The sequence below is a fragment of the Vicugna pacos genome, chromosome 21 (assembly GCF_048564905.1).
Source record: "Vicugna pacos chromosome 21, VicPac4, whole genome shotgun sequence".
Lineage (NCBI taxonomy): Eukaryota > Metazoa > Chordata > Mammalia > Artiodactyla > Camelidae > Vicugna > Vicugna pacos.
This window is the reverse complement of record NC_133007.1, coordinates 14,106,060-14,130,148: the sequence shown is the minus strand read 5'-3', so window position 1 is coordinate 14,130,148 and position 24,089 is coordinate 14,106,060. Positions and strand designations below refer to the sequence as shown.

At 39.1% G+C, this 24,089-nt stretch overlaps 1 protein-coding gene across 1 annotated transcript; it reads left to right on the top strand.

The window, feature by feature from the left end:
- The first annotated feature begins 2,668 nt into the window (after positions 1–2,668).
- Positions 2,669–21,089, top strand: LOC102531550 (flavin containing dimethylaniline monoxygenase 3). Its single transcript, XM_015245119.3, has 9 exons — positions 2,669–2,800; positions 3,836–3,973; positions 6,976–7,164; positions 9,199–9,361; positions 9,613–9,755; positions 12,638–12,837; positions 15,653–16,008; positions 18,193–18,265; positions 18,960–21,089. Exons 2-9 carry the CDS (start codon positions 3,842–3,844, stop codon positions 19,300–19,302), a joined length of 1,599 nt encoding a protein of 532 aa, XP_015100605.2. The 5' UTR covers positions 2,669–2,800; positions 3,836–3,841; the 3' UTR covers positions 19,303–21,089.
- The last annotated feature ends 3,000 nt before the right edge of the window (positions 21,090–24,089 follow it).

The window sequence follows — 24,089 nt, the reverse complement described above, 5'->3', positions numbered from 1 at the left end:
TAAAATTGAAGTATAGTTGATTTACAATATTATATTGGTTTCCGGTATACAAAATAGTGATTCAGTATTTTTTATAGATTATACTGTATTTAAAGTTATTATAAAATATTGGCTATATTCCCTGTGCTATACAATATATACATGTATCTTATTTATTTTATACATAGTAGTTTGTACTACTTAACCCCCTTCCCCTATTTTGCCCCTCCCCCGTCTCTCTCCCCAGTGGTAACCATTACCGTGTTCTCTATATCTGTGTTTCCGTTTTGTCATACTCACTCATTTGGAAATTCTCTTTCTTAAGAAATGTCTTAAAAACACAACTACATGTTCATACTTTGAAGCTTTTTAGTAAAATCATCTCACAGGAGACCCACAATACCCTGAACAACAGTTCACTAGAATAATGTGGTTTCTCTAAAGGAAGGGTAGGTGTGTGGCCAAATCTGGCCCCATTTGTTTTATACAACTTGCAAGCCAAGAATGGTTTTTACATTTTCAAGTTGTTGGGAAAAAACTTCGTCACACGGGAACATTTTATGAGATTCATATTTCAGTGTCTATAAATAAGTTTTGTTGGAACACACCCATGCCCATCAGTGTACATATTGTCAATGGCCGCTTTCATCCTACAATGCAGAGCTGAGTAGTTGCCACAGAGATTGCATGGACCAGAAGGTAAAATATCTGCTCTATGGCCCTTTGCTGAAAAAGTTTATCAACATCAGCTCTAGAGCGCACATGAGGAAAGGAGGGCATTGAACCCTCCCAGTCACATACAAAACGAACATCTCTTTACAAGCTTGTATAGGCATCTTGCTGTGCAGTTATGGGGACTGTACAAGACCAGGAATAGAGAAAAGAGAGTGCGCCAGGACAATCTGGGTGCTTAGCCCCAACATTCCTTTAGAAAATCAGCTGTCAGTCTTCTCATCGAAGCACTCACATTTAAACTGCTGGCCTGCAGTCCTAAAGCTGCAGGATCCAGCAGAAGAACAGTGGAATACAGAGCATGTGGTCAGAAATTAAGAGCAATCTTAGGACCCGCCAGCTTCACCTTCTTAGGGTGCTATATCCTCTGAGCTAAATAGCTCTCCCTAAGGTTCTCTCTTGCTGTGCCCCACTCCAGAGAGCACGGAGAAAACACATAAAATAGTTTGGAAAAAGAGGGGGCAATGAAGCAGAGTGGCCACTCCCCCAGCAGTGGCCTGGGCATTTGGGAAGATGAAGATGAAAAAGGGCTTTGTAAAAAGCTGCATCAAGCTAGGCTAAAACTAGGCTGAGGTGCCCAGGAGAGAGGGTGGGGCTAGTAAATGTGTCCACTGGAGATGAAATATACTCGTGTAAAGGGCAGAATGGGGAAGAGTAGCCTTTTTCACCTCCTGGAAAGAGACAATAGCACAGGCCTAGGTGGAATTGGGTGTATCCTGCTCGTCCTTGGATGAGTAAGATTATAGGGATGGTACTGCTTCCTAAGCAGGGTGTCCACAATCACTATAGTTTGTGTAGCATTAAAAACTCAAAAAAGCTCTATGTAAAATGAGAGGAGATAAAATCATGTGATATGAATTGCAACCCTAGAAAACTTAGTGAACCTGTGATTTTATTTTTAAAATTTACCTACAATGCACATTTACTATTTGGTAATTGCTAACTACGTGCCAGATTTATATATACATATATATATAAATGTATCAATATAAATGTATATATACAGATATATACTCTAAGCCTTGTAGCAATTGAGCAAGAAAGATAGTAGTAGTGTAGTATCCTCATTTTATTAATGAAAAAAACAAGAATTTGAGAGGTTGAATGGCTTGCCCAAGTCCACACAACTATAAGCGACACAACTAAGATTTGAAGTGTCTCTGACTCTCCATGTCACCACACCTACTTTAGAGATGAGCATTACCATCTCCGAAAGACATAAAAGAGGCAATTCCTCAAGAATTAAATCTATGCTGGTTTATGCTAAGTATCACCTGCTCGATGAGGAGACTCACTGGGTAAAATAATTGAGGTGTCCAAATTTTAAGTGATAGAGGAGTATGGTTGGTAGGGAAACAATTCTTAGAGACTTCAATATGCTTCATGCCTGGCAATTAGGTCCAGTTTATTTAGTCTTCTCACCAACATAATTTTACCTGGTACTAATGGATCAATTTATGGAATTTGATCTTTTTCCAGTTTATGGAATTTGGTCTTTTCCATTTGATTCTGGCCTACACACTGACCAGAATCAAAGAAATGCAAGACTGAGTAGTCGAGGACTTTGACCACCAAGGCTGAAAGAGAGGACAGGAGGAAAGAGAAAAGAGAAGACTCCTTTTTACTGCTGGCACATCTCAACTAAGCAGCTCGTTTTCAACAGTATCAGGAGGCTCCAAAGAGATACCTACAAAAGAATGAAGAATGAGAATAATAAGGTAAACTTTAAAAAAAAGAAATAATAAAATGGAGCAGAAAACTGCAGAGTCATCCATCTAGGACAACTGCCTGAGTCCCAGGCTCAGTGTCCAGGGGTGTAAGCAGTAGATCAGGTTCAGTAGGACTGAAGGAAAGCAGATATTAGGGCACCCAGAGACTGGAGAGGAGCCCCACCCTTCATGGGGAGCTGATGGTGCCTCATTTGCTAGAGGACCAGGAAATGAGCTCCTATTTAACAGCAGCTCCTCCCATTTTCCAACCAACCTACTTACCCGAGAATGCTGGCTGAGAAGAAGCAGTTTTTCTTTCAGATTGCACAAACGACTTGGACAGGACTGAAACAAACAGAAGAAGGAAAGAAAAAGAAAAGGTAGATAAAGAAAAAAAGGATGATATTGTAATGGGCTGAGAGGGAGAAGAGTGGGATTGGTAAATGGAGGAGCATGCTATATTTATACCAAACACGGCCAAAATGAGAATGACATATAATTCAAGTAGGCTTTTATTTTTCCTGAGAATTAAGTATTATGATTCTTGTCATCCAAATGTATTTCTCTGCATAGCTATGTGATTTTGTCTAAAAAGAAAAAAAAAAACCGAGAAGTAGTAATAGGGCCTAAAGATACTGCAGGAACAGGAAAAGATTAGGAAATGTAATTTTTTTGAAGAGAATGGAAGTCAAGGGTGGCAGTTATTGGGAAGAAGCTGTTTTTAGTTAAAGAGACTTGACTTTTGTTTTTAATTGAGAAGGTGAAAACATTATTAGGGGAGGAAAGAGGGTGACTACATGATATACTGAAATACAGACATACCATACCTTATTTCTCATCAAGTCTGATGTCCAAGCAGAAGGAAGAAATAAATACATGTGTGTATGCATTTATGTATATGTATATATCTGTGTGTGTGTGTGTCTACATACACTATGTATTTGTCTTTTCTTTCCTATATACATATGAGTGTAGATGTGGGTATATGCATGTGTGTGTGTATACATACACTATATATTTTGTATTCATATATGCATAAATGTTTGTGGGTGTAAGTGTATGTATATTTGTTTTAGTTGTAAATCTCCTCTTTCTCCCATTCACTCTCTCCAGTAGAGAGTAAATGACAAAAGACCAAAGGCAAAGAAGATAAAATAATGCTTAATTTTGGAGAGTTGGCTAAAAACAGTGTTTCTTTTAGGAGGAAGAAAACCTTCTCTTTAGAAATTAAAGAGAAATGCAAAGTGTAGTTAGATGACTAAAAGGAATGCTGATCTTTTTTTTTTTTAACGTTTCTTTCTTGGTGCAAAAACAAAGTTTCTTATTAAGCCGGAGAGTAATTTTTAAAAAAAGAAGAAGAAGAAGAAGTTTTCTGTAATGCTGTTACTGGAAATGACCCCTTGGCCTTTGCACAGGTGACCATGGTGAAGAGAGTGGCAATCATCGGAGCTGGCGTCAGCGGCTTGGCCGCCATCAGAAGCTGCCTGGAAGAGCAGCTGGAGCCCATCTGCTTTGAGAAGGGCAAAGATGTCGGGGGCCTGTGGAAATACTCGGTGAGTGGAACGCCACTGCAGGAGACTAGGAAGTGAGGTGGGAAGTGTGAGGGAACACATTGCTTGAGCACAGGCTTCTAAACTATCAGTCATGGCAGGTTTAATCGCTCTAAGAAGCACAGCATCAGGAGAAGGCTGGAAAGTATGTCCTTAACTTACTGCAGAAGCAAGTGAGATGATGGGCTAGCCAGTCACTGGGTACAGAGTTCAACTCGGATAAATCAATAATAAATTAGCCACTGGGGATAAAATCCACAGTCAAATATTGATTAGATTTATGCAATAGAATTGAATGAGCTATTCATTTCCATTCTTTTGTTGAGGTTGTGTAGTGTCCTCTTGGTGATTCAGACCACAGATTTTAAGGTTTTGGGGGCTGACTTTGATCTTGCCAAAAACACATGATTTGTGGAACAGCTACAGGAGGAACTAAGAATACAGCACACTGATTCGAAGTTCTTCAATGACTTTATTTCTGTGCATTTATCATAAGGACTCTATTAACAGACATGGGTATGCACCCATTAAATCATTTCCCGTATTGCCTGACTTGCACATCATTGGGTGTAGGGGGCCTTCCTGTGTCCCCAGCTCCCTTAGTGTCTCCAGCCTTAGGAGTACTGTCTGGCTAAGCCTACCCCTGTCTTTTTATAAACCATTACTATATATGCAAATATAGGAAGAGAACCCTTTATAAGCCACTATTTCCTTCTCAAATGCAAAATTAATATTATACTTTAATAAAAAGGCTATATTTGAGACAGTGTCTGTAATAGTTCTTTAAGTGTTACAAACATATGAGAATTATTCTTACTGATACAGATTTTTCTAGACTGTAAATAGCTCTTGAAACTACTCAGCACCTTGTGTAACATTGTTAAGCCTAGTGCATGTCACTGGAATGCACCGACAGAGCTTCAAATTAGCACAGTGATGACTCTCAGGGCTGTTTTACTGAGCTCTTTCAATATGCCAAATACCTTTCCCATTGAAGCCAATCTTTATAATAATCCTATAAGCTAGCTATGAGATTTTCCCTTTTACAAATGAATCTGAAGCTTTAAAAGAAAGGGAGGAAATGGTAAAAGGCTGGGAAATGGTTAAGACAAGATCCCAGTTCAAGCTGACTCATCTCTCCAGCCTTTGTAAACTTCTGGGCGGCACTTCAACAAGTGACCTGTGGAGCTGGCTGGTCTTCTGCACAGTGATCTTGACCAAATCCTCATATTCAAACGTACTTCACAAAGTATTGCCTAAGAAAGACACTGTTGATAGAGCTTTTGAGAGCAGCTGCCTGTCTTGTTCTCAAGGAAGACCTTAAAAAATTTGAACCTAGCATCATAGACTGATAAACTACTCAGCTGCAAACATGTACTACTCTTGAAGAAAAAGGAAAAACAGCCCAGAGGGTGAAACCTCCGGCCTTGAGACAGAGAGGGTCATCCCAGGCCCTGAAACCTAATGAAGGTCACCCTGCTGGATTTCAAAATTGCTTGGGACTGCTAACTCCTTTTTTCCTTCCATTTTCTCCCTTTTGGAATGAAAACATTTCTAACGGGTACCCTATGCCTGTTCCATCATTGTGTTCTGGGATAGGACAACTTGTTTTTTAGCTTCACAGGTCCACAGATGGAGAGGAATTTTGCCCCGGGATACCCCTCTATCCAGGTTGGTTCAGGGGGAGACTTTCAAATGATATCTTACCAGAATTTCAAATGTGAAAACAAAAGTCCTTCTGCCCTCAGTGTTTCCCTCAATCTATCTAATAGGTTATGTTAATCTCAAAAATTCAGCCCAAAGAACAGTGCTTAGGACTTAGGTGATTCACCGCCATCCCCTTGCGTGCCTCTATTCCTCTTTCTCCTTATCCAATTCCTTTAAACCAGTGTTTTTAAACTGGAGACTATGACCTATTAGTGTGCTATGATATAAATTAATGAATCATTCTGAATGCTTAAATGGAATAGATAGAAAGTATGTATGCAACTCAAGCTATTGAAAATGACTTGTTTCATAAAACTTTTGTTTCCTCTGTGTGTGTGTGTGCACGTGCGCACAGGCACATCTATGTACTAGGTTGCAATGTAAAATGTATTACTAACTACGGAGTATGGTCAAAAACATTTGAAAAACACTATTCTAAATATAGCCAATGTTCCCTCTGCCCCTATAGATACATAAGAATATATTATCTAATCCACCAGAACTACCTCATGATATGCTAAAGAAAAATTTTTCCATTATGGTAAATACACCACAATAAAGATTTACTCTTTAACCATTTTAAAGCGTTCAATTCCATGGCATTAAGTTTATTCCCATTACTGTACAATCATACCACTATCCATTTCCAGAACGTTTTTAATCTTCCCAAAGTAAAACACAGCAGAAATTAAACAATAACTCTCAATTCCTCCCTCTCCCTGGCCCCAGGCAACCACCATTCTTTCAGTCTCTATGAACACGATGACTCTGGTATCTCAGATAAGTGGAATCACACAGTGTTTGTCTTTTTGTGATTGGATTATTTCATTTAGCAGATGTCCTCAAAGTTAATGCATACTGCAGTGTGTATCAGAATTTCCTCTTTTTAAGGCTGAATAATACTCCATTGTATGTCTATGCCACATTTCGTTTGTCCATGCTCATGAGTTAACACATTGAAATCATGCACAGGTAAACTTTGGAAAATATCTATTATTGTATTTAATGGCTCAAAGGACTAAAATTATTCCAGTTACATATTCTTAAAAGAACATGATGAAATTCAGAATTTGTTTCCCTTAGAAAAGATGTTAAGAAAGATATATTCTTCTATATTCTAAGTTCCTTTGATTAGCATCAAATTGTTTAAGTGAAGTTAATTTATGCCTCATCTTACCGAATTTATTTGTGGGTAAAGGCTGACTCAAAACGAGTGATGATTATTTGGAACTGGCTCTGACCGTGGTAAGTACACTCGTTTACAAACTCTCTTTCATTTAAAAATGATACTTTCACAGGACCATCCAGAGGAAGGCAGGGCCAGCATTTACCGGTCAGTCTTTACCAACTCTTCCAAAGAGATGACGTGTTTTCCAGACTTCCCATGTCCTGATGACTACCCCAACTTTATGCACAACAGCAAACTCCAGGAATATATCACTATGTTTGCCAAAGAAAAGAACCTCCTGAGATACATACAATTTAAGGTAAGATATTATCAAAAATTAGTTTGGGGCATAGCTGTGAGGAACTCTGTATTTATTACTAGATTCCCATTTATTCCTTTCAGTATCTCTTTCTTATTTGTCAACATTTTTAACAATGTGGCCTCTCTGACTCTAGGTTTAGAGAATACACAGTCTTCTTAAGAATATGTAGGAAATTTACAAAACTTAACCACATACAGTTCGTAGACCAAAATGCCATAAACTTAGAAGTCAATATCAAAGAGATAAATGTAAAATAGCCATGAACTTATAAATTAAAAACTATTTTTTTCCTAAACAACTTATGGGTCAAAAAGAAATTTCACTGTAAATTTAAAAATATTTGGAATGAAATGATATTTAAATTCTATATACCAATATTTGTGGGAAGCAATAAAATGGAAAGACAGCCTACGGACTGGGAGAAAATACTTGTAAACAATACAACTGACAAGGGTTTAATTTCCAAAATATACAAACCGTTTATAGAGCCCAATATCAAAAACACAAACAACCCAATCACAAAATGGGCAGAAGACCTAAACAGACATTTCTTGAAAGCAGATAGCCAGATGGCCAACAGGCACTTGAAAAGATGTTCAACATCACAAATCATTAGAGAAATGCAAATCAAAATTACAGTGAAGTATCACCCCACACCAGTCAGAATGCCCATCATCAAAATGTCTACAAATAAGAAATGCTGGAGAGGGTATAGAGAAAAGGAATCCCCCTACACTGTTGGTGGGATGTAAATTGATGTAGCTATTATGGAAGACTGTATGGAGATTCCTTAGAAAACTGAAAATAGACTTACCGTATGATCCAGCAATCTCAATCCTGAGCATTTATCTGGAAAAGACAAAAACTCTTAATTTGAAAAGATACATACACCCGAATGTTCATAGAAGCCCTATTTACAATAGCCAAGACTTGGAAGCAACCTGTGTTCATCAACAGATGATTGGATAAAGAAGTTGTGATTATATATACACAATGGAATATTACTAAGCCATAAAAAGAATGAAACATTGCCATTTGTAGCAACATAGATAGACCTAGAGATTATCATGCCAAATGAAGTCAGACAGAGAAAGACAAATATATGATATCCCTTATAAATGGAATATAAAAAATGATGTGAATAAACTTATTTACAAAACAGAAACAGACACAGAAGACAAACGTATGGTTGCCAAAGAGAAAAGGGGGGAGGGACAAATTAAGACTTGGGGATTAACAGATAAACACTACTACATATAAAATAGATAAACAACAAGAACCTACTATATAGCACAGGGAACTACATTCAATATCTTGTAATAACCTATAATGGAAAACAATCTGAAAAACAATATGTATGTGTGTGTATATATATATATATATATATATATATATATGTATATATATATACACATATACACGTATAACTGACCAACTTGCTGTACGTCTGAAACTAATACAACCTTGTAAATTAACTATATTTCAATAAAAATAATAAAATAAATATTTGTGGGAAGCAGTTAGAGCAAAACTCTCATGAAAATTGTACATTAAATGTTTTATATTAGGAAATAAGAAAGGTTTCTCAGGTAATCCTTATGCACACTAAATTTGGGAAGAACTTATACTCTGAATATAGACAATATCTTTCATTTTAAGACAAAAAACATTTAAAATGACTTAGGAAATACATTAGGAGATAGTTGTTACTATAAAAATGATTATTGTGGTAACTGCCTCTTGTAAACTATGATTCAGCTCACTGTCACATCGCTAAAAGGAGTCACTCCTGTACTGCAGAAAATACTGGTTATGCACAAGAAACCATGTGGGGATGAAAACATATATACCATTTCATATTTTGATTTATTCTGAAGGACTTCTGAATTTGTAATACATACCTTAATAATGAATTAAGTATTTTTCCTAAGTCACTAATTAAGGATTTTTTTCATACTATTTGGGTAAGTTGGTGCTATATCTACCTGTTAGCATAGAAAAAAGAAGGCTATCTTTCTGTGTTTCTCTTAGACTACTGTATCCAGTGTAAACAAACGTCCTGATTTCTCAACCACCGGCCAATGGGATGTTACCACTGAAAAGGATGGTAAAACAGAATCAGCTATCTTTGATGCTGTACTGATTTGTTCTGGACACCATGTGTACCCCAACCTACCAAAAGAGTCCTTTCCAGGTAAGGCCAAAATTTAGGCTGCCATCTACACATGTGGAATGAATGAATAACCTTGATAATGTCTTTTTTATATCTATAAAAGTGCAGTACATAGAAGTACACATTAAATTAAAATATGCTTCTATTGTATCTAATATACTTAGAGTGTTAAAATTCCTTGTTACTGTGACTATATTCACCCACAAGATCTGTTACAGCAGTTTTTAAAATAGAAATCAAAATGATTCACATGTTTCCCACTTTTCACTCAGGAATAAACCTTTTTAAAGGCAAATGTTTCCATAGCCGAGACTATAAAGAACCAGGAATATTCAAGGGGAAGCGAGTCCTGGTGATTGGCCTGGGGAATTCGGGCTGTGATATTGCCACAGAACTCAGCCACATAGCTGGAAAGGTATGCCTCCCAGAGAACTATCTTTAAAAGGATAGAAACACTTACCATCTGAAAGGGGTGATATGAAACAGGGGGAGGAGCAGGGTACTTGATGCAAAGTCAAAGTAGTATTTCATGTAGCTCAACTTCCCTTGGTAACGGGTGAGATTTTTAAAGAGCTTGATCTGGCAAAGGCAGAACATCAGCAAGGAGTAATGTCGTCATTCAACAGTCTTTTTCTTTGGGACATTTGGAGTCTAACATGTGTCCAATAAATTCCTCCAAAATTAGTGTGGATATACGGTTACTGTGGATATAGGGTTAAGGTTATGACTCTGACACTCTTGGGTAAATCCTTGAGTCTCTCTGAATATCAGTTATCTCACTGATAAAGTAAATAAAATAGAACCTACTTTTTGTTCTTGGTAAGGAGTTAAAGCATTTGAACATTGACTTCAGCAATATAGGGTCCTACATTCATTCATTCATGCATACAGTCATCCCATGGTTATTTGTTAAGAGCCTACTATGTGCCAGGCACTACCTTGAGTGCTGGAGAAAGAGTGAACAAAACAGGCATAATGCCTGTTTTGGAACTCAGAGTCCAGTGTAGAAAACAGATATTAGATGAGCAAATGCACAAGTGTCTAATTTTTCACTGGGAAAGGTGCTAGTAAAGGGAAAAAGAGCACGCTGTGGGAAGGGATAACAGTGGCACCTATGAAGACTGGAAAGTGGGAAGGCCCTTTTGAGCTGATGACATTTAAGCTGAGGGCTGAAGTTGAAAAAGAGGTTCAGTGGCAGACGAGGACCCCAGGAAGATGGTCTTGAAACAGAAAGAAGCTTAGAGTGAAGACACTGAGAGAAAGCCCCTTCGCTGCAACTCAGTAGGTCTGGAAAAGAATAGTGTGATGAGAGGTTGGAAAAAAGATGGAGAAGAGGTGATACCACAGCCTTCAGAGCATGTTAAGGAATTTGAACAAATGTCACCTACTAGCTTTGGAAGATCCTTGAGAGATTGACTGCTCAGAAGCCCAAAGACAGAAATCCTATCTCCAGATGTCTTGCCCACCAATTTCACACTGGGCATCCCCAATATAGGTCCATTTTACATCATGATATTATAATCAATGAGATCATGATAGGACAAGTGGCATAAAAATATATTTCTATTTATCAGTTCAAAGCACCATACTAGACAACATGGAGTTAACTAAATGGCCCCTCTTCTCCAGGAATTTTAAACCTGTTTGGGAAAACAATACATTAATATGACATAAATTGAACATAACCTCAAGAGCTAAGTAGAAAGCACAACAACAGTATAAGAGCCGCCACTGGAATAAAGGATAAATGAGTGATTCAGGATCTAAAGGCTATGATCATTACAGGACCGAAGGGCCCAACGTGGGGGGAGGCCTGAACAGTCTAGAAGGATGTATGTACATCGTATGGTTGGAGAGGTGGCCAAAGGTGTTCTTGGAAGGGAAAATAATATGAGAAAAGGTGCATGAGAGACAGGAGTGAGCACTGAGTACTTGACTGCTGTGGCTTCATCTTGCTAAAGTGGAGGTTCTTAATAACAACCTGTATAAGGCATTATGGTGCTCAAGAACCTGTAAAGCAATATGTGCTCTGGTTGGGGGAGAAGATAGTCTGAATGGTATTATATGTACTTTACAGAAAAGGTAACTGAGGACAAGAAATTTCAGTTGTCTTCTTGAAAGTCATCAGAGGAAAGCAATGTTGAGCCACAGAAGTGTTTGAGGATCAAATGCCAGATCTGATTCCAAGGAACAGGGCAGTGACAGGAATTGAGACAGGAAAGAAAGATCGAAGTCAGGTTATGTCATACGCTTTATTTAAGGAATCGAATGACAGGTTAACAAATTTGGATTTCTCCATAAATAATGATAAATTATTTCCCCCTCTTCAGCTAAGGAAAGATATGATGAAACTATAGATTTCAGGGTTTCATTCATTAGCTGTACAAATGATAAATTAGAGAGAAGAAAGACCAATTTCAGAGGCTCTCAATTCAGTGATGCCTCAGTCTCTTCTTATTTGCTTAGCTTACCTTATAAGAAATACCTTGAAATAGCATTATACATAAAAATTCTGGAAAAAAAAAGTCCTGAAAAACTACACTGTTAGGGATTAACAGGACAGCAGAGGGGGAAAAAAAGTACATATTCCGTGCGAGGCACTATTAGTCATACTGCGCAGATTTGATGTGGCGGGCATGAATTTCCATTTTATGAATAAGGAAACTGAGTATTAGAGAAGTTAAATGAATTTGCCCCAAATCGTATTATTAATAAGTAGCAGAGTTTTTCTGATTCCAGATCTCTTGCCTTCTTTGGGGTGGTGGGAGGCATTCTAGGTCAGAACGCCTCTGTGGAGATCACAATTGCTTGTTCGTAGACAACGATTATCAGATGACCACTGGCAGAAATATGACTAGAATTCAGGTTAGAGGAGATTTGATTAAAACATGAAAATTTCCCTGGAACAACCTGACAGGGTGTTGATCCTAAGATGTAGATCGTTGGGGTGTGTTCTCCCCTCTGAGGGAAGGGAAGGGAAGGAAGTTTCCCTTCACTTACTCTGAAGCTAGGATAGTCCTTTCAAATTGTCCCAAGTAGAAATGAGAGGCTGGGCCTTTATATCCCTGCATTATCCACCACTGAATGCAGGGAATCAGAAAGTGTATAAGATGTTGGGTGAGGCCCCCTCTTCAAACAATGCAACTCCCAAAGATGGCTGACAGCTGAGGGCTGCCCTCTGGCCACACCCCCAGCAGCCAGTATAACAACTCCATTCTTAAGGCAGAATTGGAGGGCATGTCACAACAACCACTGTGAATGGTCACCACTCTAATGGTTGAATCGGTGTTTCTTAAGGTCATCATCAGCTCCAGAAGTGGCTCCTGGGTGATGAGCCGGGTCTGGGATGATGGCTATCCATGGGACATGATGTCAGTCACTCGATTTGAAATCTTCCTCAAGAATGCCTTACCAAAAGCCATCTCTGACTGGTGGTACACGAAGCAAATGAACGCAAGATTCAAGCATGAGAACTATGGCTTGATGCCTTTACATGGGTAAGGCACAATTAAATATAATATGCCTGCTAACTTTTATTTCAGTGTCAACAACCCTAATGTGTGTTGTAACCCCCATGTAAGTCAAAGTGAAGTAATCACATCTCACATTTCAGAGGATAAAGAATTGCAAAAATGGGGAGTGTTTGCCTATTTCATAATCCTCCTTACCAGATTTGCACAGCTGGAAAGTTATGTAATACCCCGGGAGTCCCAGAGTGACAATAATAAAATCAGTTAGTGTGTTTTAGGCACTTAATGTCAGAGGCTTGCTAAGCCCTAACATGCATTATCTCATTTTATACTCACGACGACTATGGGGATGACTCTATTGTAATCTTCATTTTAGAGATGAGAAAACTGAGGCTCGATGTGGTTAACAACTTTATCAAAGTCACACAGAGAAGTTAGAAAGCAGTATTCAAAACAAGTTCAGGTCTGCTGACTCCAGCACCCCCACTCTTAACCACTTTGCTCTGCTGCCTCTTTCTTTGGTGGCAACGTTAAGTAAAGCAAAGCATGACTTGCCCTGTGCTACCCTCTCATCACCTGCCCCTTAATGCAGCCCTCCCACTGAACCATGGCCACAATACTGGCATCTTCAGTCTCCTCACTGTCTCCTATAACATCCCCAAGCTCGTCACACGATGGGAAATTACTTACGACATGGGGTAAAAAACCCAAGTTACATCAAAGTTAACTCATTCACTCAACAAATATTTATTAAGCGTGTATTATGTGCCCGGTCCTGTGTTAAACCCTGTGGATACAGCACTGAACAGAGAACATAAAATCCCTGTCTTTGCGGAGCTTAGACTCTAGTAGTGGGAAACAGACAGTAAACAATAGCAGAAAACCATGCGGTGATATGTACCAAGGAGAAAAAAACAAAGCAGGCCAGGATAGCAGGAAGCGCCATCAGGAAAATTTTAAATAGAGTCCTTGAGGAAGGTCTCACTGGGAAGACTTTTCAGCAAATTCCCAAAGGAGGTGAGAAAATGAGCCATGAGGACATCTGGGGAAGAAGTATCCCAGACAGCAGGACCAGCAAGGACAGCACCTCTTCAGGGGTGTGACCAGTTTGTTCAGCAAAGTACAGTGAGCGTCCCTTCCTGGAGAGGAGGGTTGGGGAGAATAGAAGGAAATGACACCAGAGACATTAAAAGAGACAGCTGGTGTTGGGTCTTCTGGCTTTTGCCCTGAACCCAGTGGGAAGCCATAGCAGGCATCCGAACAAACTAGGGACAAGAACTAAGTTAGACTGAAGAGGCCACTTAGGCCGCTGTGGTCATCATTTGGTATAGGGGGTAGGTCAAGGAAGGAAGTGGAAAGACTAGCTAAGAGGATACTGTCAAAAACCCAGATGACAGGAGACGATGGCTTGAACTAGGGTCGTCAGCAGCAAGTGCTCAAGTGTGGTCAGATTTTGGATATAGTTTGAAGGTAAACTCAAACAGAATTTTTCGTTAGATTGAATGAAAGATGTGCGAGCAATGAAGGGATCAAGAATGTCTTCAAGACTTTCGATCTGAGCAAGGGGACAAGGATGAAGGTGGCATCTACTGAGATGTGGAAGACCATGAGAGAAGCGGAAGTTTAAACACATCAAAGTTGATATGCCTATGAGACATTTGCATAGAAGAATGCTGAGGAGTCGTGGGATACACGAGACAGAAGAGATTCAGACCCTAAGGTCAAAATGTGGACTGGTCAGAATATAGACAGTACTTAGAGGCAGTGCCACGGTACAAGGCAGCTTGAAGATCCTGCTGGCCTTGACAAAAGAAGTTTCAATTGATAGTGGGTCTAAAAGAAATGGCAGGTAATTCGAGCAGTTGAATCGAGCATTTTTCCAAACAGAATTCCAACTAATCTCATCACCCAGCTCAGTTTCCTCCCCAGTGGAGTCTCCCATGGCTCTGTCTCTCACAGCTCCCACCATCCTACAAGAACAAAGTCTTTTCCTTCAACATTGTTCACGTTCACCCCTAAGCTCAGATTGATCTGCACTCACTAGAAATATTGCTGAATAAAAAAATAATCAAAAGCTCTCTCTAGTGACCAAAGATTCAAACTAGCCTCTTCCCTCTCCTGATCTTATTTAAATTCCTGGACTCTCCTTCCCTCACCTGACTTATGCCTTTGTCTACGTGGGGCTCACACTTCCCCCTCTAGGAGAGAACCCAACTGCAGACTTCCCATCTTTGGCTCCCTTCTTCCTATTTGACATTCTTTACATCACAACGACCACTTTGGAGTATACTGTATTAAGAACAATGGCTAACATTTTGAGCACTCCCTGTGTGCTACAAACTATGCCAAAGTCTTTATATCACTTAGGTCTCCCAATGACCTGAGCTAGGTATAACTGTTATTGCCACTCCAGATGAGAAAGATGGGGCAAGAAAAGTTAAGAAACTTTAATTGGATCAAGGTTCACAGTTGATAAGTAGCAAAGAAAAAAATTCAAAGACCCAGGTACTCTGGTTTCAGGATTTTTTCCTGATATAGGCTTTAACAGGCAAGAGGGCCAGGGTTCTTATTCTGGGATTTGGAGAGAGCTCTGTGGAAGAGAAAGATCATGGGAACCAGAGAAAGCAAAAAGCTACTTCTCTTCCTCCACAGTGTTGCCTTACATCAGTTTTGCTCTTGGACTGTATTAGTGACAATCCATGGCACCCACAAAAAGAAAAATCTTCGGTAGTTTTCTCCTTCCATACTAATTAACAATTAATAATTATTAATTAATTATCACAGGCCAACAAAACAAAAAGGAATATTACCATTCTAACGGTTGTCTCTGTTTTCCACACAGCACCCTGAGGAAAGAGCCTGTGTTCAATGACGAACTCCCAGCTCGCATCCTCTGTGGCACCGTGTCCGTTAAGCCTAATGTGAAGGAGTTCACAGAGACGTCAGCCATTTTTGAGGATGGAACCATGTTTGAGGCCATTGACTGTGTCATCTTTGCCACAGGCTACACTTACGCCTACCCCTTCCTTGATGACTCCATCATCAAAAGCAGAGATAATGAGGTCACCTTATTTAAAGGTGTCTTCCCGCCTCCACTGGAGAAGCCAACCCTGGCTGTGATTGGCCTTGTCCAGTCCCTTGGGGCTGCCATCCCCACAGCTGACATGCAGGCCCGCTGGGCAGTACAAGTACTAAAAGGTAAGTAGACAAAGAGGCTCATTGATGGGGAAGATGGATGCCGATGAAAACAATAAGTCCTAATCACAAGGGACAAATCCTAGGTCCCATTCAGTTTCAAAAACCTATAATTCTATATTTTTGGTACTATATATGTAATTAAAATATATCACATTAGATTATCATATGCAATAGTGTAAGATATTATTCAAGGAGGTTTTTTTTTGATGACCCCTTAGAAGTATTATTTACCCAAGAACTTTCATTGAATTTGAGAACATCAGAGCTTCTCATTTTAAGTGCAAGATAACTTTATAAAATTATGATTTCAAAAACTCAGTAGAATGATACTGCTTGAGAGATCAATAAAATAAGATGTTTCCAAGCCAATATCCAGACAACTTTAAATATCCACAGTTACAAAAAAAATTATGATTGCTGGAGAGGAAGTGGCTTTTCTGCTCTCTTTTCTATCCTGCCATGTGTCAGATAAGGACTGGTAGTAGATCATTAGAAACAGAAAGTACTTGATGTGATACACAGTCAGTCTCTAAGGTAGAGGAATACTAAGTCCCTGTATTTTAAAAAGGAAAAGGAAACAAACTTGACTGAGTTCTGGCAAAGAAGGAAGCAAGCATCATCCAGCCCCAGGTACTGGGATCAGATTCACACTAAGGTTGAATGCAGTTGTGCTCAGATTCAGATCATAAGACCAAACAGGGCCATGGTTAAAGAACAAATAGAGATGTCAGAGTTTAATGTGCGAAGTTTTGCTGGTCTTGGAGGTATGAGCTTCTGGATAAGGAATCTTAGCAGGCCTGTTTCCTTTGAAGCCACATTGAAGGCTTCCAGTCTACCTGACTTGCTGGGATTTAAATGTCCTTTTATACTGTGTCATTTTTCACCACCAGGCTGCACATCACTACAGTCCTGTATATCAGTGATCTCTCTAAATCTCCTTCACTCCCCAGCCCCTAAGCAGAGATGTGTTGCAGGGTAATGTTGCTCCTGTGAGGTAGCAGCCACGAAGATGATGGCATGAAATTCCACTTAGAAAGAACTGCGCTTAGGATTCAGGTTCAGAAAGACTGGTATTAAAAGGCAAACACTTACTCTCTGTGAAGACAGGAGTTGTAACCTGGGCTCTGAAGAAAGGAGACAAAGCAGAGACCCAGTCAACAGAGGATCGATGTACAAGGTGAAGACTCAGTCTCAAGGGAAATGGGAGACAAGGCAATCAATCCAATTTGGGGGATCCAGGGCACCAGGACACAGGGGCCAATTACAAGTAGCCCAATGGCAGTAGCTGGCGGGCTACTGAGTACAGCCTCTTCTCCATCTCTCCTCTTGCTCAAGGACAGAACGGGTTCTGAGGTTTGGAACAAAGCTGTCTCTACAAAGGCTGTTCACATGGTCCTGCCTATAAGGACTGCAGAACAGCGAGTTATGCAAGTCATTGTAGATCTCGAGCAATTAGATCTAGGCTGGGAATTCTAGCCTTGTTCCAAGTGATCCCAAAATTGCCAAAGAAACAAACTAAATTTGATGTATCTCTGGGTATAAAGGTTTGGGTCTGGGTTTTAGAGAATTCTATAAACCTATGTCAGGATGAGCCTGAAATCCTGGGGCAGCCCCAACTCAGATCTGGTATATCCTTGGTGGCTTGTGGACAGTCCATATCCTCAGTCTTATCTAAGAACTATCGGCTTTTCAGAAGAAAATTGGGACTTCACTAAATTCTGTATCTTTTCTGTTGGAAATCCATTTTTCTGGCAAAGCAAGATAATTTCCTATGAAGTTTTTTTTTCATAAATCTTAAAGAGGTACTGATTTACCTTTGGCTATAATTTATTAGATAACATTCTTAAAAATAAAGCTGAGAGATTAGAGTATAATCCTTGAAATTTATTTTTTTTAAATCTGGTAAGTAGTTTAAGAGCAAAGATACAAAGATATAAGGTTATTTGGGTATGGGCTTCTAATTATTGTGACAAATATCAGCGCTTAGAAGACTGAGAATGACCTGTATGTTTGTCCCAAAATGACCACTGCTCATTTGCTCAAGATTTTATTTTGCTAGACAATGACAAAAAAAAATTGGAAATACTAATGTGATTCATAACTCATTATTAAAAAGGAAACATTTCAGGCTGATCCTATGCCAGACTCATTTTAACTACTATCATGTCTTTCTCTTTTTTTTAGGAACTTGCACTTTGCCTTCTGTCAAGGACATGATGAATGATATTGATGAAAAAATGGGGAAAAAGCTCAAATGGTAAGAGCATCTATTATAAATGGGACTAGAGTTTTCATAGAAAAAAATCAGAATTTTGAACACTTGGAACCGATTTAGTCTTAAATGGTCCTGTGTGAGATCATTAGGGTGACAGCTATGAGCTAAATTCATTCATTCAACAGATATTTATCAAGGATCTAGTTTGCACCTGATACTAAGTCCTGTTTTAGCCCTCCATGGCTCCTGCAATACAGCATGGAAAGGAGACCCAGAAAGATTAGCAATCAGAGGCATTTGGGAACACATGGATGTAGGCTCCCATTTTTCAAGCCCATAAATCCCTTAAGTTGTAAAGGATGGCTTCTAGCCGATGGCTCTGATGAAAATGACTCAGCTAAGTGAGAAACAGAAGAACTGGGCTCCAATCCTACCTCTGCCACTAATTAGCTCAGTGGCCATAAATTCATAACTTTCCTTGAGCAAGAGACAATTTATCTACGTGTAAATCAGCCTTTCCCAGCTGCCCTGCGATGCTGTGGAATGTCCAAATGAGATCAGTTCAAGAAGGTCTTCAGTAAAAACTACCCAGTGCAGGATAAGGAGCAATTGCCTGCTTCCAACACCAGGGACCAATGCGGATTCCTGCTGACAAAAGTGCGTGGGGCGTTTCCCCCATTCTTGTTTCTGCCCAGAGCTTGGATAGCCACAGCCTTGTTTCCTCTCTCACCTCTAGGTTTGGCAAAAGTGACACCATACTGACGGATTACATTGCTTACGTGGATGAGCTTGCCTCCTTCATCGGGGCAAAACCCAACATCCTGTGGCTGTTTCTCACAGATCCCAAGCTGGCCTTGGAGGTGTACTTTGGCCCTTGCAGCCCGTACCAGTTTAGGCTGGTGGGCCCAGGGAAGTGGCCAGGAGCCAGACACGCCATCCTGACCCAGTGGGACCGGTCACTGAAACCCATGAGGACAAGAGCTGTTGGGAATCCAGTGAAGCCTTGCTTATTTCACAGCTGGTTCAGGCCTGTTGCTATTTCTGTTGTGTCAGTTGCTATTTTCCTTCTGTTGATCTAAGCATCATTCCCTCTAAGAGTCTGGATGTCACCGACTGCTCCTGGGAAGAAACTTTAACAGTTAGGGATTTCACACCTCCCACTTCCCTATTCAGCAGGCATTAGTCAGTAAAACAGTCCTACTTCTAGACTTTAAAATAAGCCCCTTTAAGAATCGTGTCAGGATCTGACGAGAACATGAATCATTTATTTCCCTTTTAGGATCGACTAACTTTTCATAATTCCAAAATACTTCCATAATATTTCATAAATAGATATATGCTCTTGATCTCTAACCTAAATCAGCTCCTGAAACATTTGACATGATTCCTTTCCTCCGTGAAACAATGTTTAAAATATGTATTTCAAACCTAAACAAAGAGCAAATAAAGCAGAAGAGCTAAGATATTGGTAGCCTCAGCCTGCTTCTACAAACCGTTTGCAGGTTCAAGGGGAGAATTTGGCTATTATATTCCATTTTCGTTTTCTGCTGCATCCTCTAGGCAATACCTCCCGTTCCCTGGCCAAGAAACAGTGTGGAGACCCCATCTATCATGAAAGTTAGCAAGAAGTAACTCATTGTATTTATATTCTCAATAAGGAAACAAACTTTCCAATGTGTAGCAGCAAAATAACATCAACAAAAACCATAATGAATAGAGCACCAAATATATCTTTTAGCTGAATGGAAAATCTTTTAAAAAATTAAATATTTAGCCAAAATTGTTACCAAAGTCTAATGCTACCCTTATAAAACCTGATCATGTATATCATATAGAATAATACATGCTTATAGATTGGTGTGCCAGAGTAGATCTAAATTTTTGGTTTTTAAGTATTACTACACGATATAATTAAATTTTTAATCATTAAAATTTTTTAAGTTTGAGGGGGCTGGTATAGCTCAGTGGTAGAGTGTGTGCTTAGCATGCATTAGGTCCTGGGTTCAATTCCCACTATCTCCAATAAAATAAATAAATAAACCTAATTACCTCCCCTCAAACATAAATTAATTAAGTAAAAACAAATAGAAAATTTTAAAAAAATTTTAAGTTTGACATTATGGAGCAGATAAAATAATCTGTCCGTATTATCAGTCATCAGAGGGCCCTGTATGTTGTTAAAATCCATATTTCTTACTATAGCTTCACTTCTAATCGAAGCCAATAGAGCAACAAGAAGAGGAGACCATATTTTTTCTAGTTCTTTCTTCTGTTTTCTTTTTTAATTCTCTTAATATTTTTATCTTTGGGTACCAGATTTACCATGGGTATTGTTGCCCACAAATTTAAATCATTCCCTTTTCCTAACTGTTTAAGTTAGCAAAATAACATTCTGCTTTCAAGGTCTTCTCACAAGAGGTGAAATATTCCCAAATATTCCCAAGTGAGACAGAACTTTTCTTGAAACATTGTAGCCTAAATGGAATCAAGTAAACAAAAATTAAATACACACATAAAATTTATTTGTTTAGTGTTATAAATGCTAGTATGCAAAATAAATTTAAGATTAACATTGATGTGACATAACTTCTGTTATTCTTCCTCATGTTATTTAACTTTTGGTAAAAGTTCATTGGCTTATGAAGGATATAATAGTCTTCCTAAACTGATGTAGACAACACACTCTCTTAATAGTTCTACTAACATCATCTATTTTCATACTAAACTGAACTATTACCAATGTCTTAATTACTTTTGTATATAACATTTCTGCATATTTTACTCTGATGAAACCAGATATATGTGTATATATAAATACCTATTCCAACCAACTTGAAAAATTTGAATATATGAAGCACAGAAGATTTTTTCACTCTCAGTTTCATCTAGAAATTCTTAACAGTTCTTTAAAGTACATAGTCAGATATTAAAAATAAAACCAAATGGAATTTTTTTGTACAGCTGACACAGCTCTGCTGACTAGGTATGAAGATGATTTGCAGGTTCATGGGATTATTGGCCACACCCAGTTGCTGGGATGGTACCTTGAGGTGGGCTTTGGCAATTCAGCCATTCAGAGGTTTCAAAGTTTCTGAAGCCAAGTAGTAGTTTTTGGCCAAATACTGAGACCAAAGACATTCTTCAGTGTATTTACCTACCAGTCTTCTTCACTTCCTCTTTTCCTTCCTTTCTTCTTCCTCTTTATCTGCTTCTTCTTCTCTGTTATTATTCTTACTTCTTTTTTCTTTTCCTAACTTCTTTGTCTTCCTTCTTCCCCTTCCTTCTTTCTTTCCCCTTTTCTTTCAGAAGAAATGATTGGAAGCAGGTGTATTCACTTTGAAGGACTCTTGGATCTTCTGCGATGGTGTCCCAGATGCTAACTCCAAACAGTCTTCCAAGAAGTGAGCACGTTCTGCTAGACACAACCATGCTAGAGTCCATCATGAAAATTCTCAGTTAGAAATGGTCCCTGCCTGCAGTCAGGTACAGTCTGGTATGTAACAGAAAACTGAAAAAGGGAAAATCTAACTCTGCTTTAAGCAAGCAAAAACACCTTTTATGGAGATCCAGCCTCTGTGCTCTCAGTTGCCCAAGATTTTCAGAAATTTCTAGCATCTGCTATAATTTGAGTTTAATTAAAGTATTAAAGCTTAATTAATGCTCAGAATAATCCTTTGACTTGAGTCTTATCACCAGGGCTTCTCAGAAGTCGAGAAGCTTGATTTTTTTTTTCCTGTCAGAACATTTTTTAAAATAAAAAAAAAAGTCCAAAAAATTATAATTTGTTTAAAAAGTTTATATAGGTAAACTAAAACTTTCAAACAAAAGAATATGATGCAATATTACATATAAGCTCGCTGTACCCTAAGATAAAGCTGCAAGTTCAGTGTTTTAAGATAGGTAACTTCTTTCAGGTCTATCACTGTGAATCTCATTGGAGACAACATCAAAATATAAATGTGAGGCCCTTTATGAAGATGAGTCCTGGGCCACGGGGTCTCCCTGATGGCCCTTTTGATCAAGGCGTTAGAAGTCAGCGGTCCCCAGCAGGATTCAATGCAATGCCCCCTTTTGATAGTAAGTATTTTGTAACACTCTATTTTACAGAACTGAAGTGAAATTTATATATAGCCTACCTACACACATAAAAATATACATCTTAATTAGTGTAGCCCCAATTGTCCTATACAATAGGACCTCTTCAGGTCTCTCACCTACAAATACATATCCAGTGGGTTTCAAAAGTTGTTTGAAATACTGGACAAATCATTGTGCAGGATTGTACAGGGTCTCTCATGTCTCGTACTCTCCAATCATGCAACAACAATAACAACAAAAAAACTGCCCCTGCAAATTCCAAAAATGTTCTAAGTGGAGCAAAGTCACCCCTAATAAGAATCATTATAGAATGCTTGAAAAATATGAGTCTCAGAGATCATAATCCAAGATTACACACTCTTCCAGAAAGGGCACAGTTCAAACGCAAGGCCACATCTCATGATGTGTAATGCAGTACATTTTTTCAGAATGCCACAACTCCCTCCTAATTTGGAATGGATTTTCAAGGTGACATTTGACCTTTCTGTGTCTGTCCAAGGTCTGCTGATCTTTAGAGACACAGAAATCATGCAGCACATAGTTCCTTTCAATACAAATATACAAATCATAGTCCAGCTTACTGACACTGATAAATGATACTAGTTCCATGTAACCAGCCCTTTGTGTCGACATCCAAAAGTGACGGGGAATGGATGAGAGGCTCTTAATTCCTTTATCTGAATCATTTACTATAACAATTTTCTAGGTTTATGCATACCACTGCCTACTTGATATCTTTTCTTTCATGTAGATAGGCATCTCAAACATAAAACTACTAAATTTCACTTTTCATTTTCCCTGCCACCTGTTGGTGTCGCGATGTCATGTACATATACACACCGTATGCGGAGAGAGCTGATGGCTACTCTAAAGCTTTATTAAGTTACATAGTCTTATATAGCAAAGAAGAATGATAAGGGACATGGTTAACAGGCAGCGTCTGGCTCAAGATCAGAATACTCTTTATGTTTTGGTAAATCACGTTCATGTTGGCACCAGCGAGCCTTACAGCTTATCAGGGCAGAACATATGAGAAACAGCTGCTTAACAATATTCTTCTTGGACTCAGGTGGCTGTGCCTGTCTTAGGTTGCCCCCCTCTGGGGATCTTACCCGACCTTGGCTAACCAGCCTTCTCACCTCTGAGTCTGCAGCTTTTTATAACTTGTTTACCATTCCAGCCCAAGGTTCATTACTTTGTTCCCACAGTCGGGGGGGGGGGGGGCTACACCGCCAACACATACATGTGTATCCCAAACTTGTTCCTTCCTCAGCCTTACTCATCATGGTAATAAGACATCTAAATATCTAGTTTCTCAAGCTAAAAACCCAAGCATGATCCTTGATTCCTTTCTTTGCCTCATATACAAGTTTACTAGGGCTGCCATCACAAAATGCCTCAGACTGAATGGCTTAAACAACAGAAATGTATTTTCTCCCAGTTCTGGAGGCTGGAAGTTTAGAATCAAGGTGTCAGCAGGGCTGGTTTCTCCTGAGGCCTCTCTCCTTGGCTTGTGGATGGCCATCTTCTCCTCCCTGTATCTTCACATGGTCTTCCCCTTTGTGTGCCTGTACCCAAATTTCCTATCCTTATAGAGACACCAGCCATACTGGATTAGGCCCACCCCAAAACCTCATTTTAACTTACCTATCTCTTTAAGGACCTATGTCTGAATACAGTCACATTCTGAGGTACTGGGAGGAGGGGAGCTTAGAACTTCAACATAGGAATTTGAAGGGGGAAACAATTTAGCTCATAACACCTCACT

Bases quoted from the DNA above. Each gene is read 5' to 3' on its own strand.
- LOC102531550 (XM_015245119.3), top strand. From the start codon at position 3,842: ATGGTGAAGAGAGTGGCAATCATCGGAGCTGGCGTCAGCGGCTTGGCC. The intron at 7,165-9,198 runs GTAAGATATTAT...TGTTTCTCTTAG, and splicing joins TGAGATACATACAATTTAAG to ACTACTGTATCCAGTGTAAA. The intron at 9,756-12,637 runs GTATGCCTCCCA...GTGTTTCTTAAG, and splicing joins TCAGCCACATAGCTGGAAAG to GTCATCATCAGCTCCAGAAG.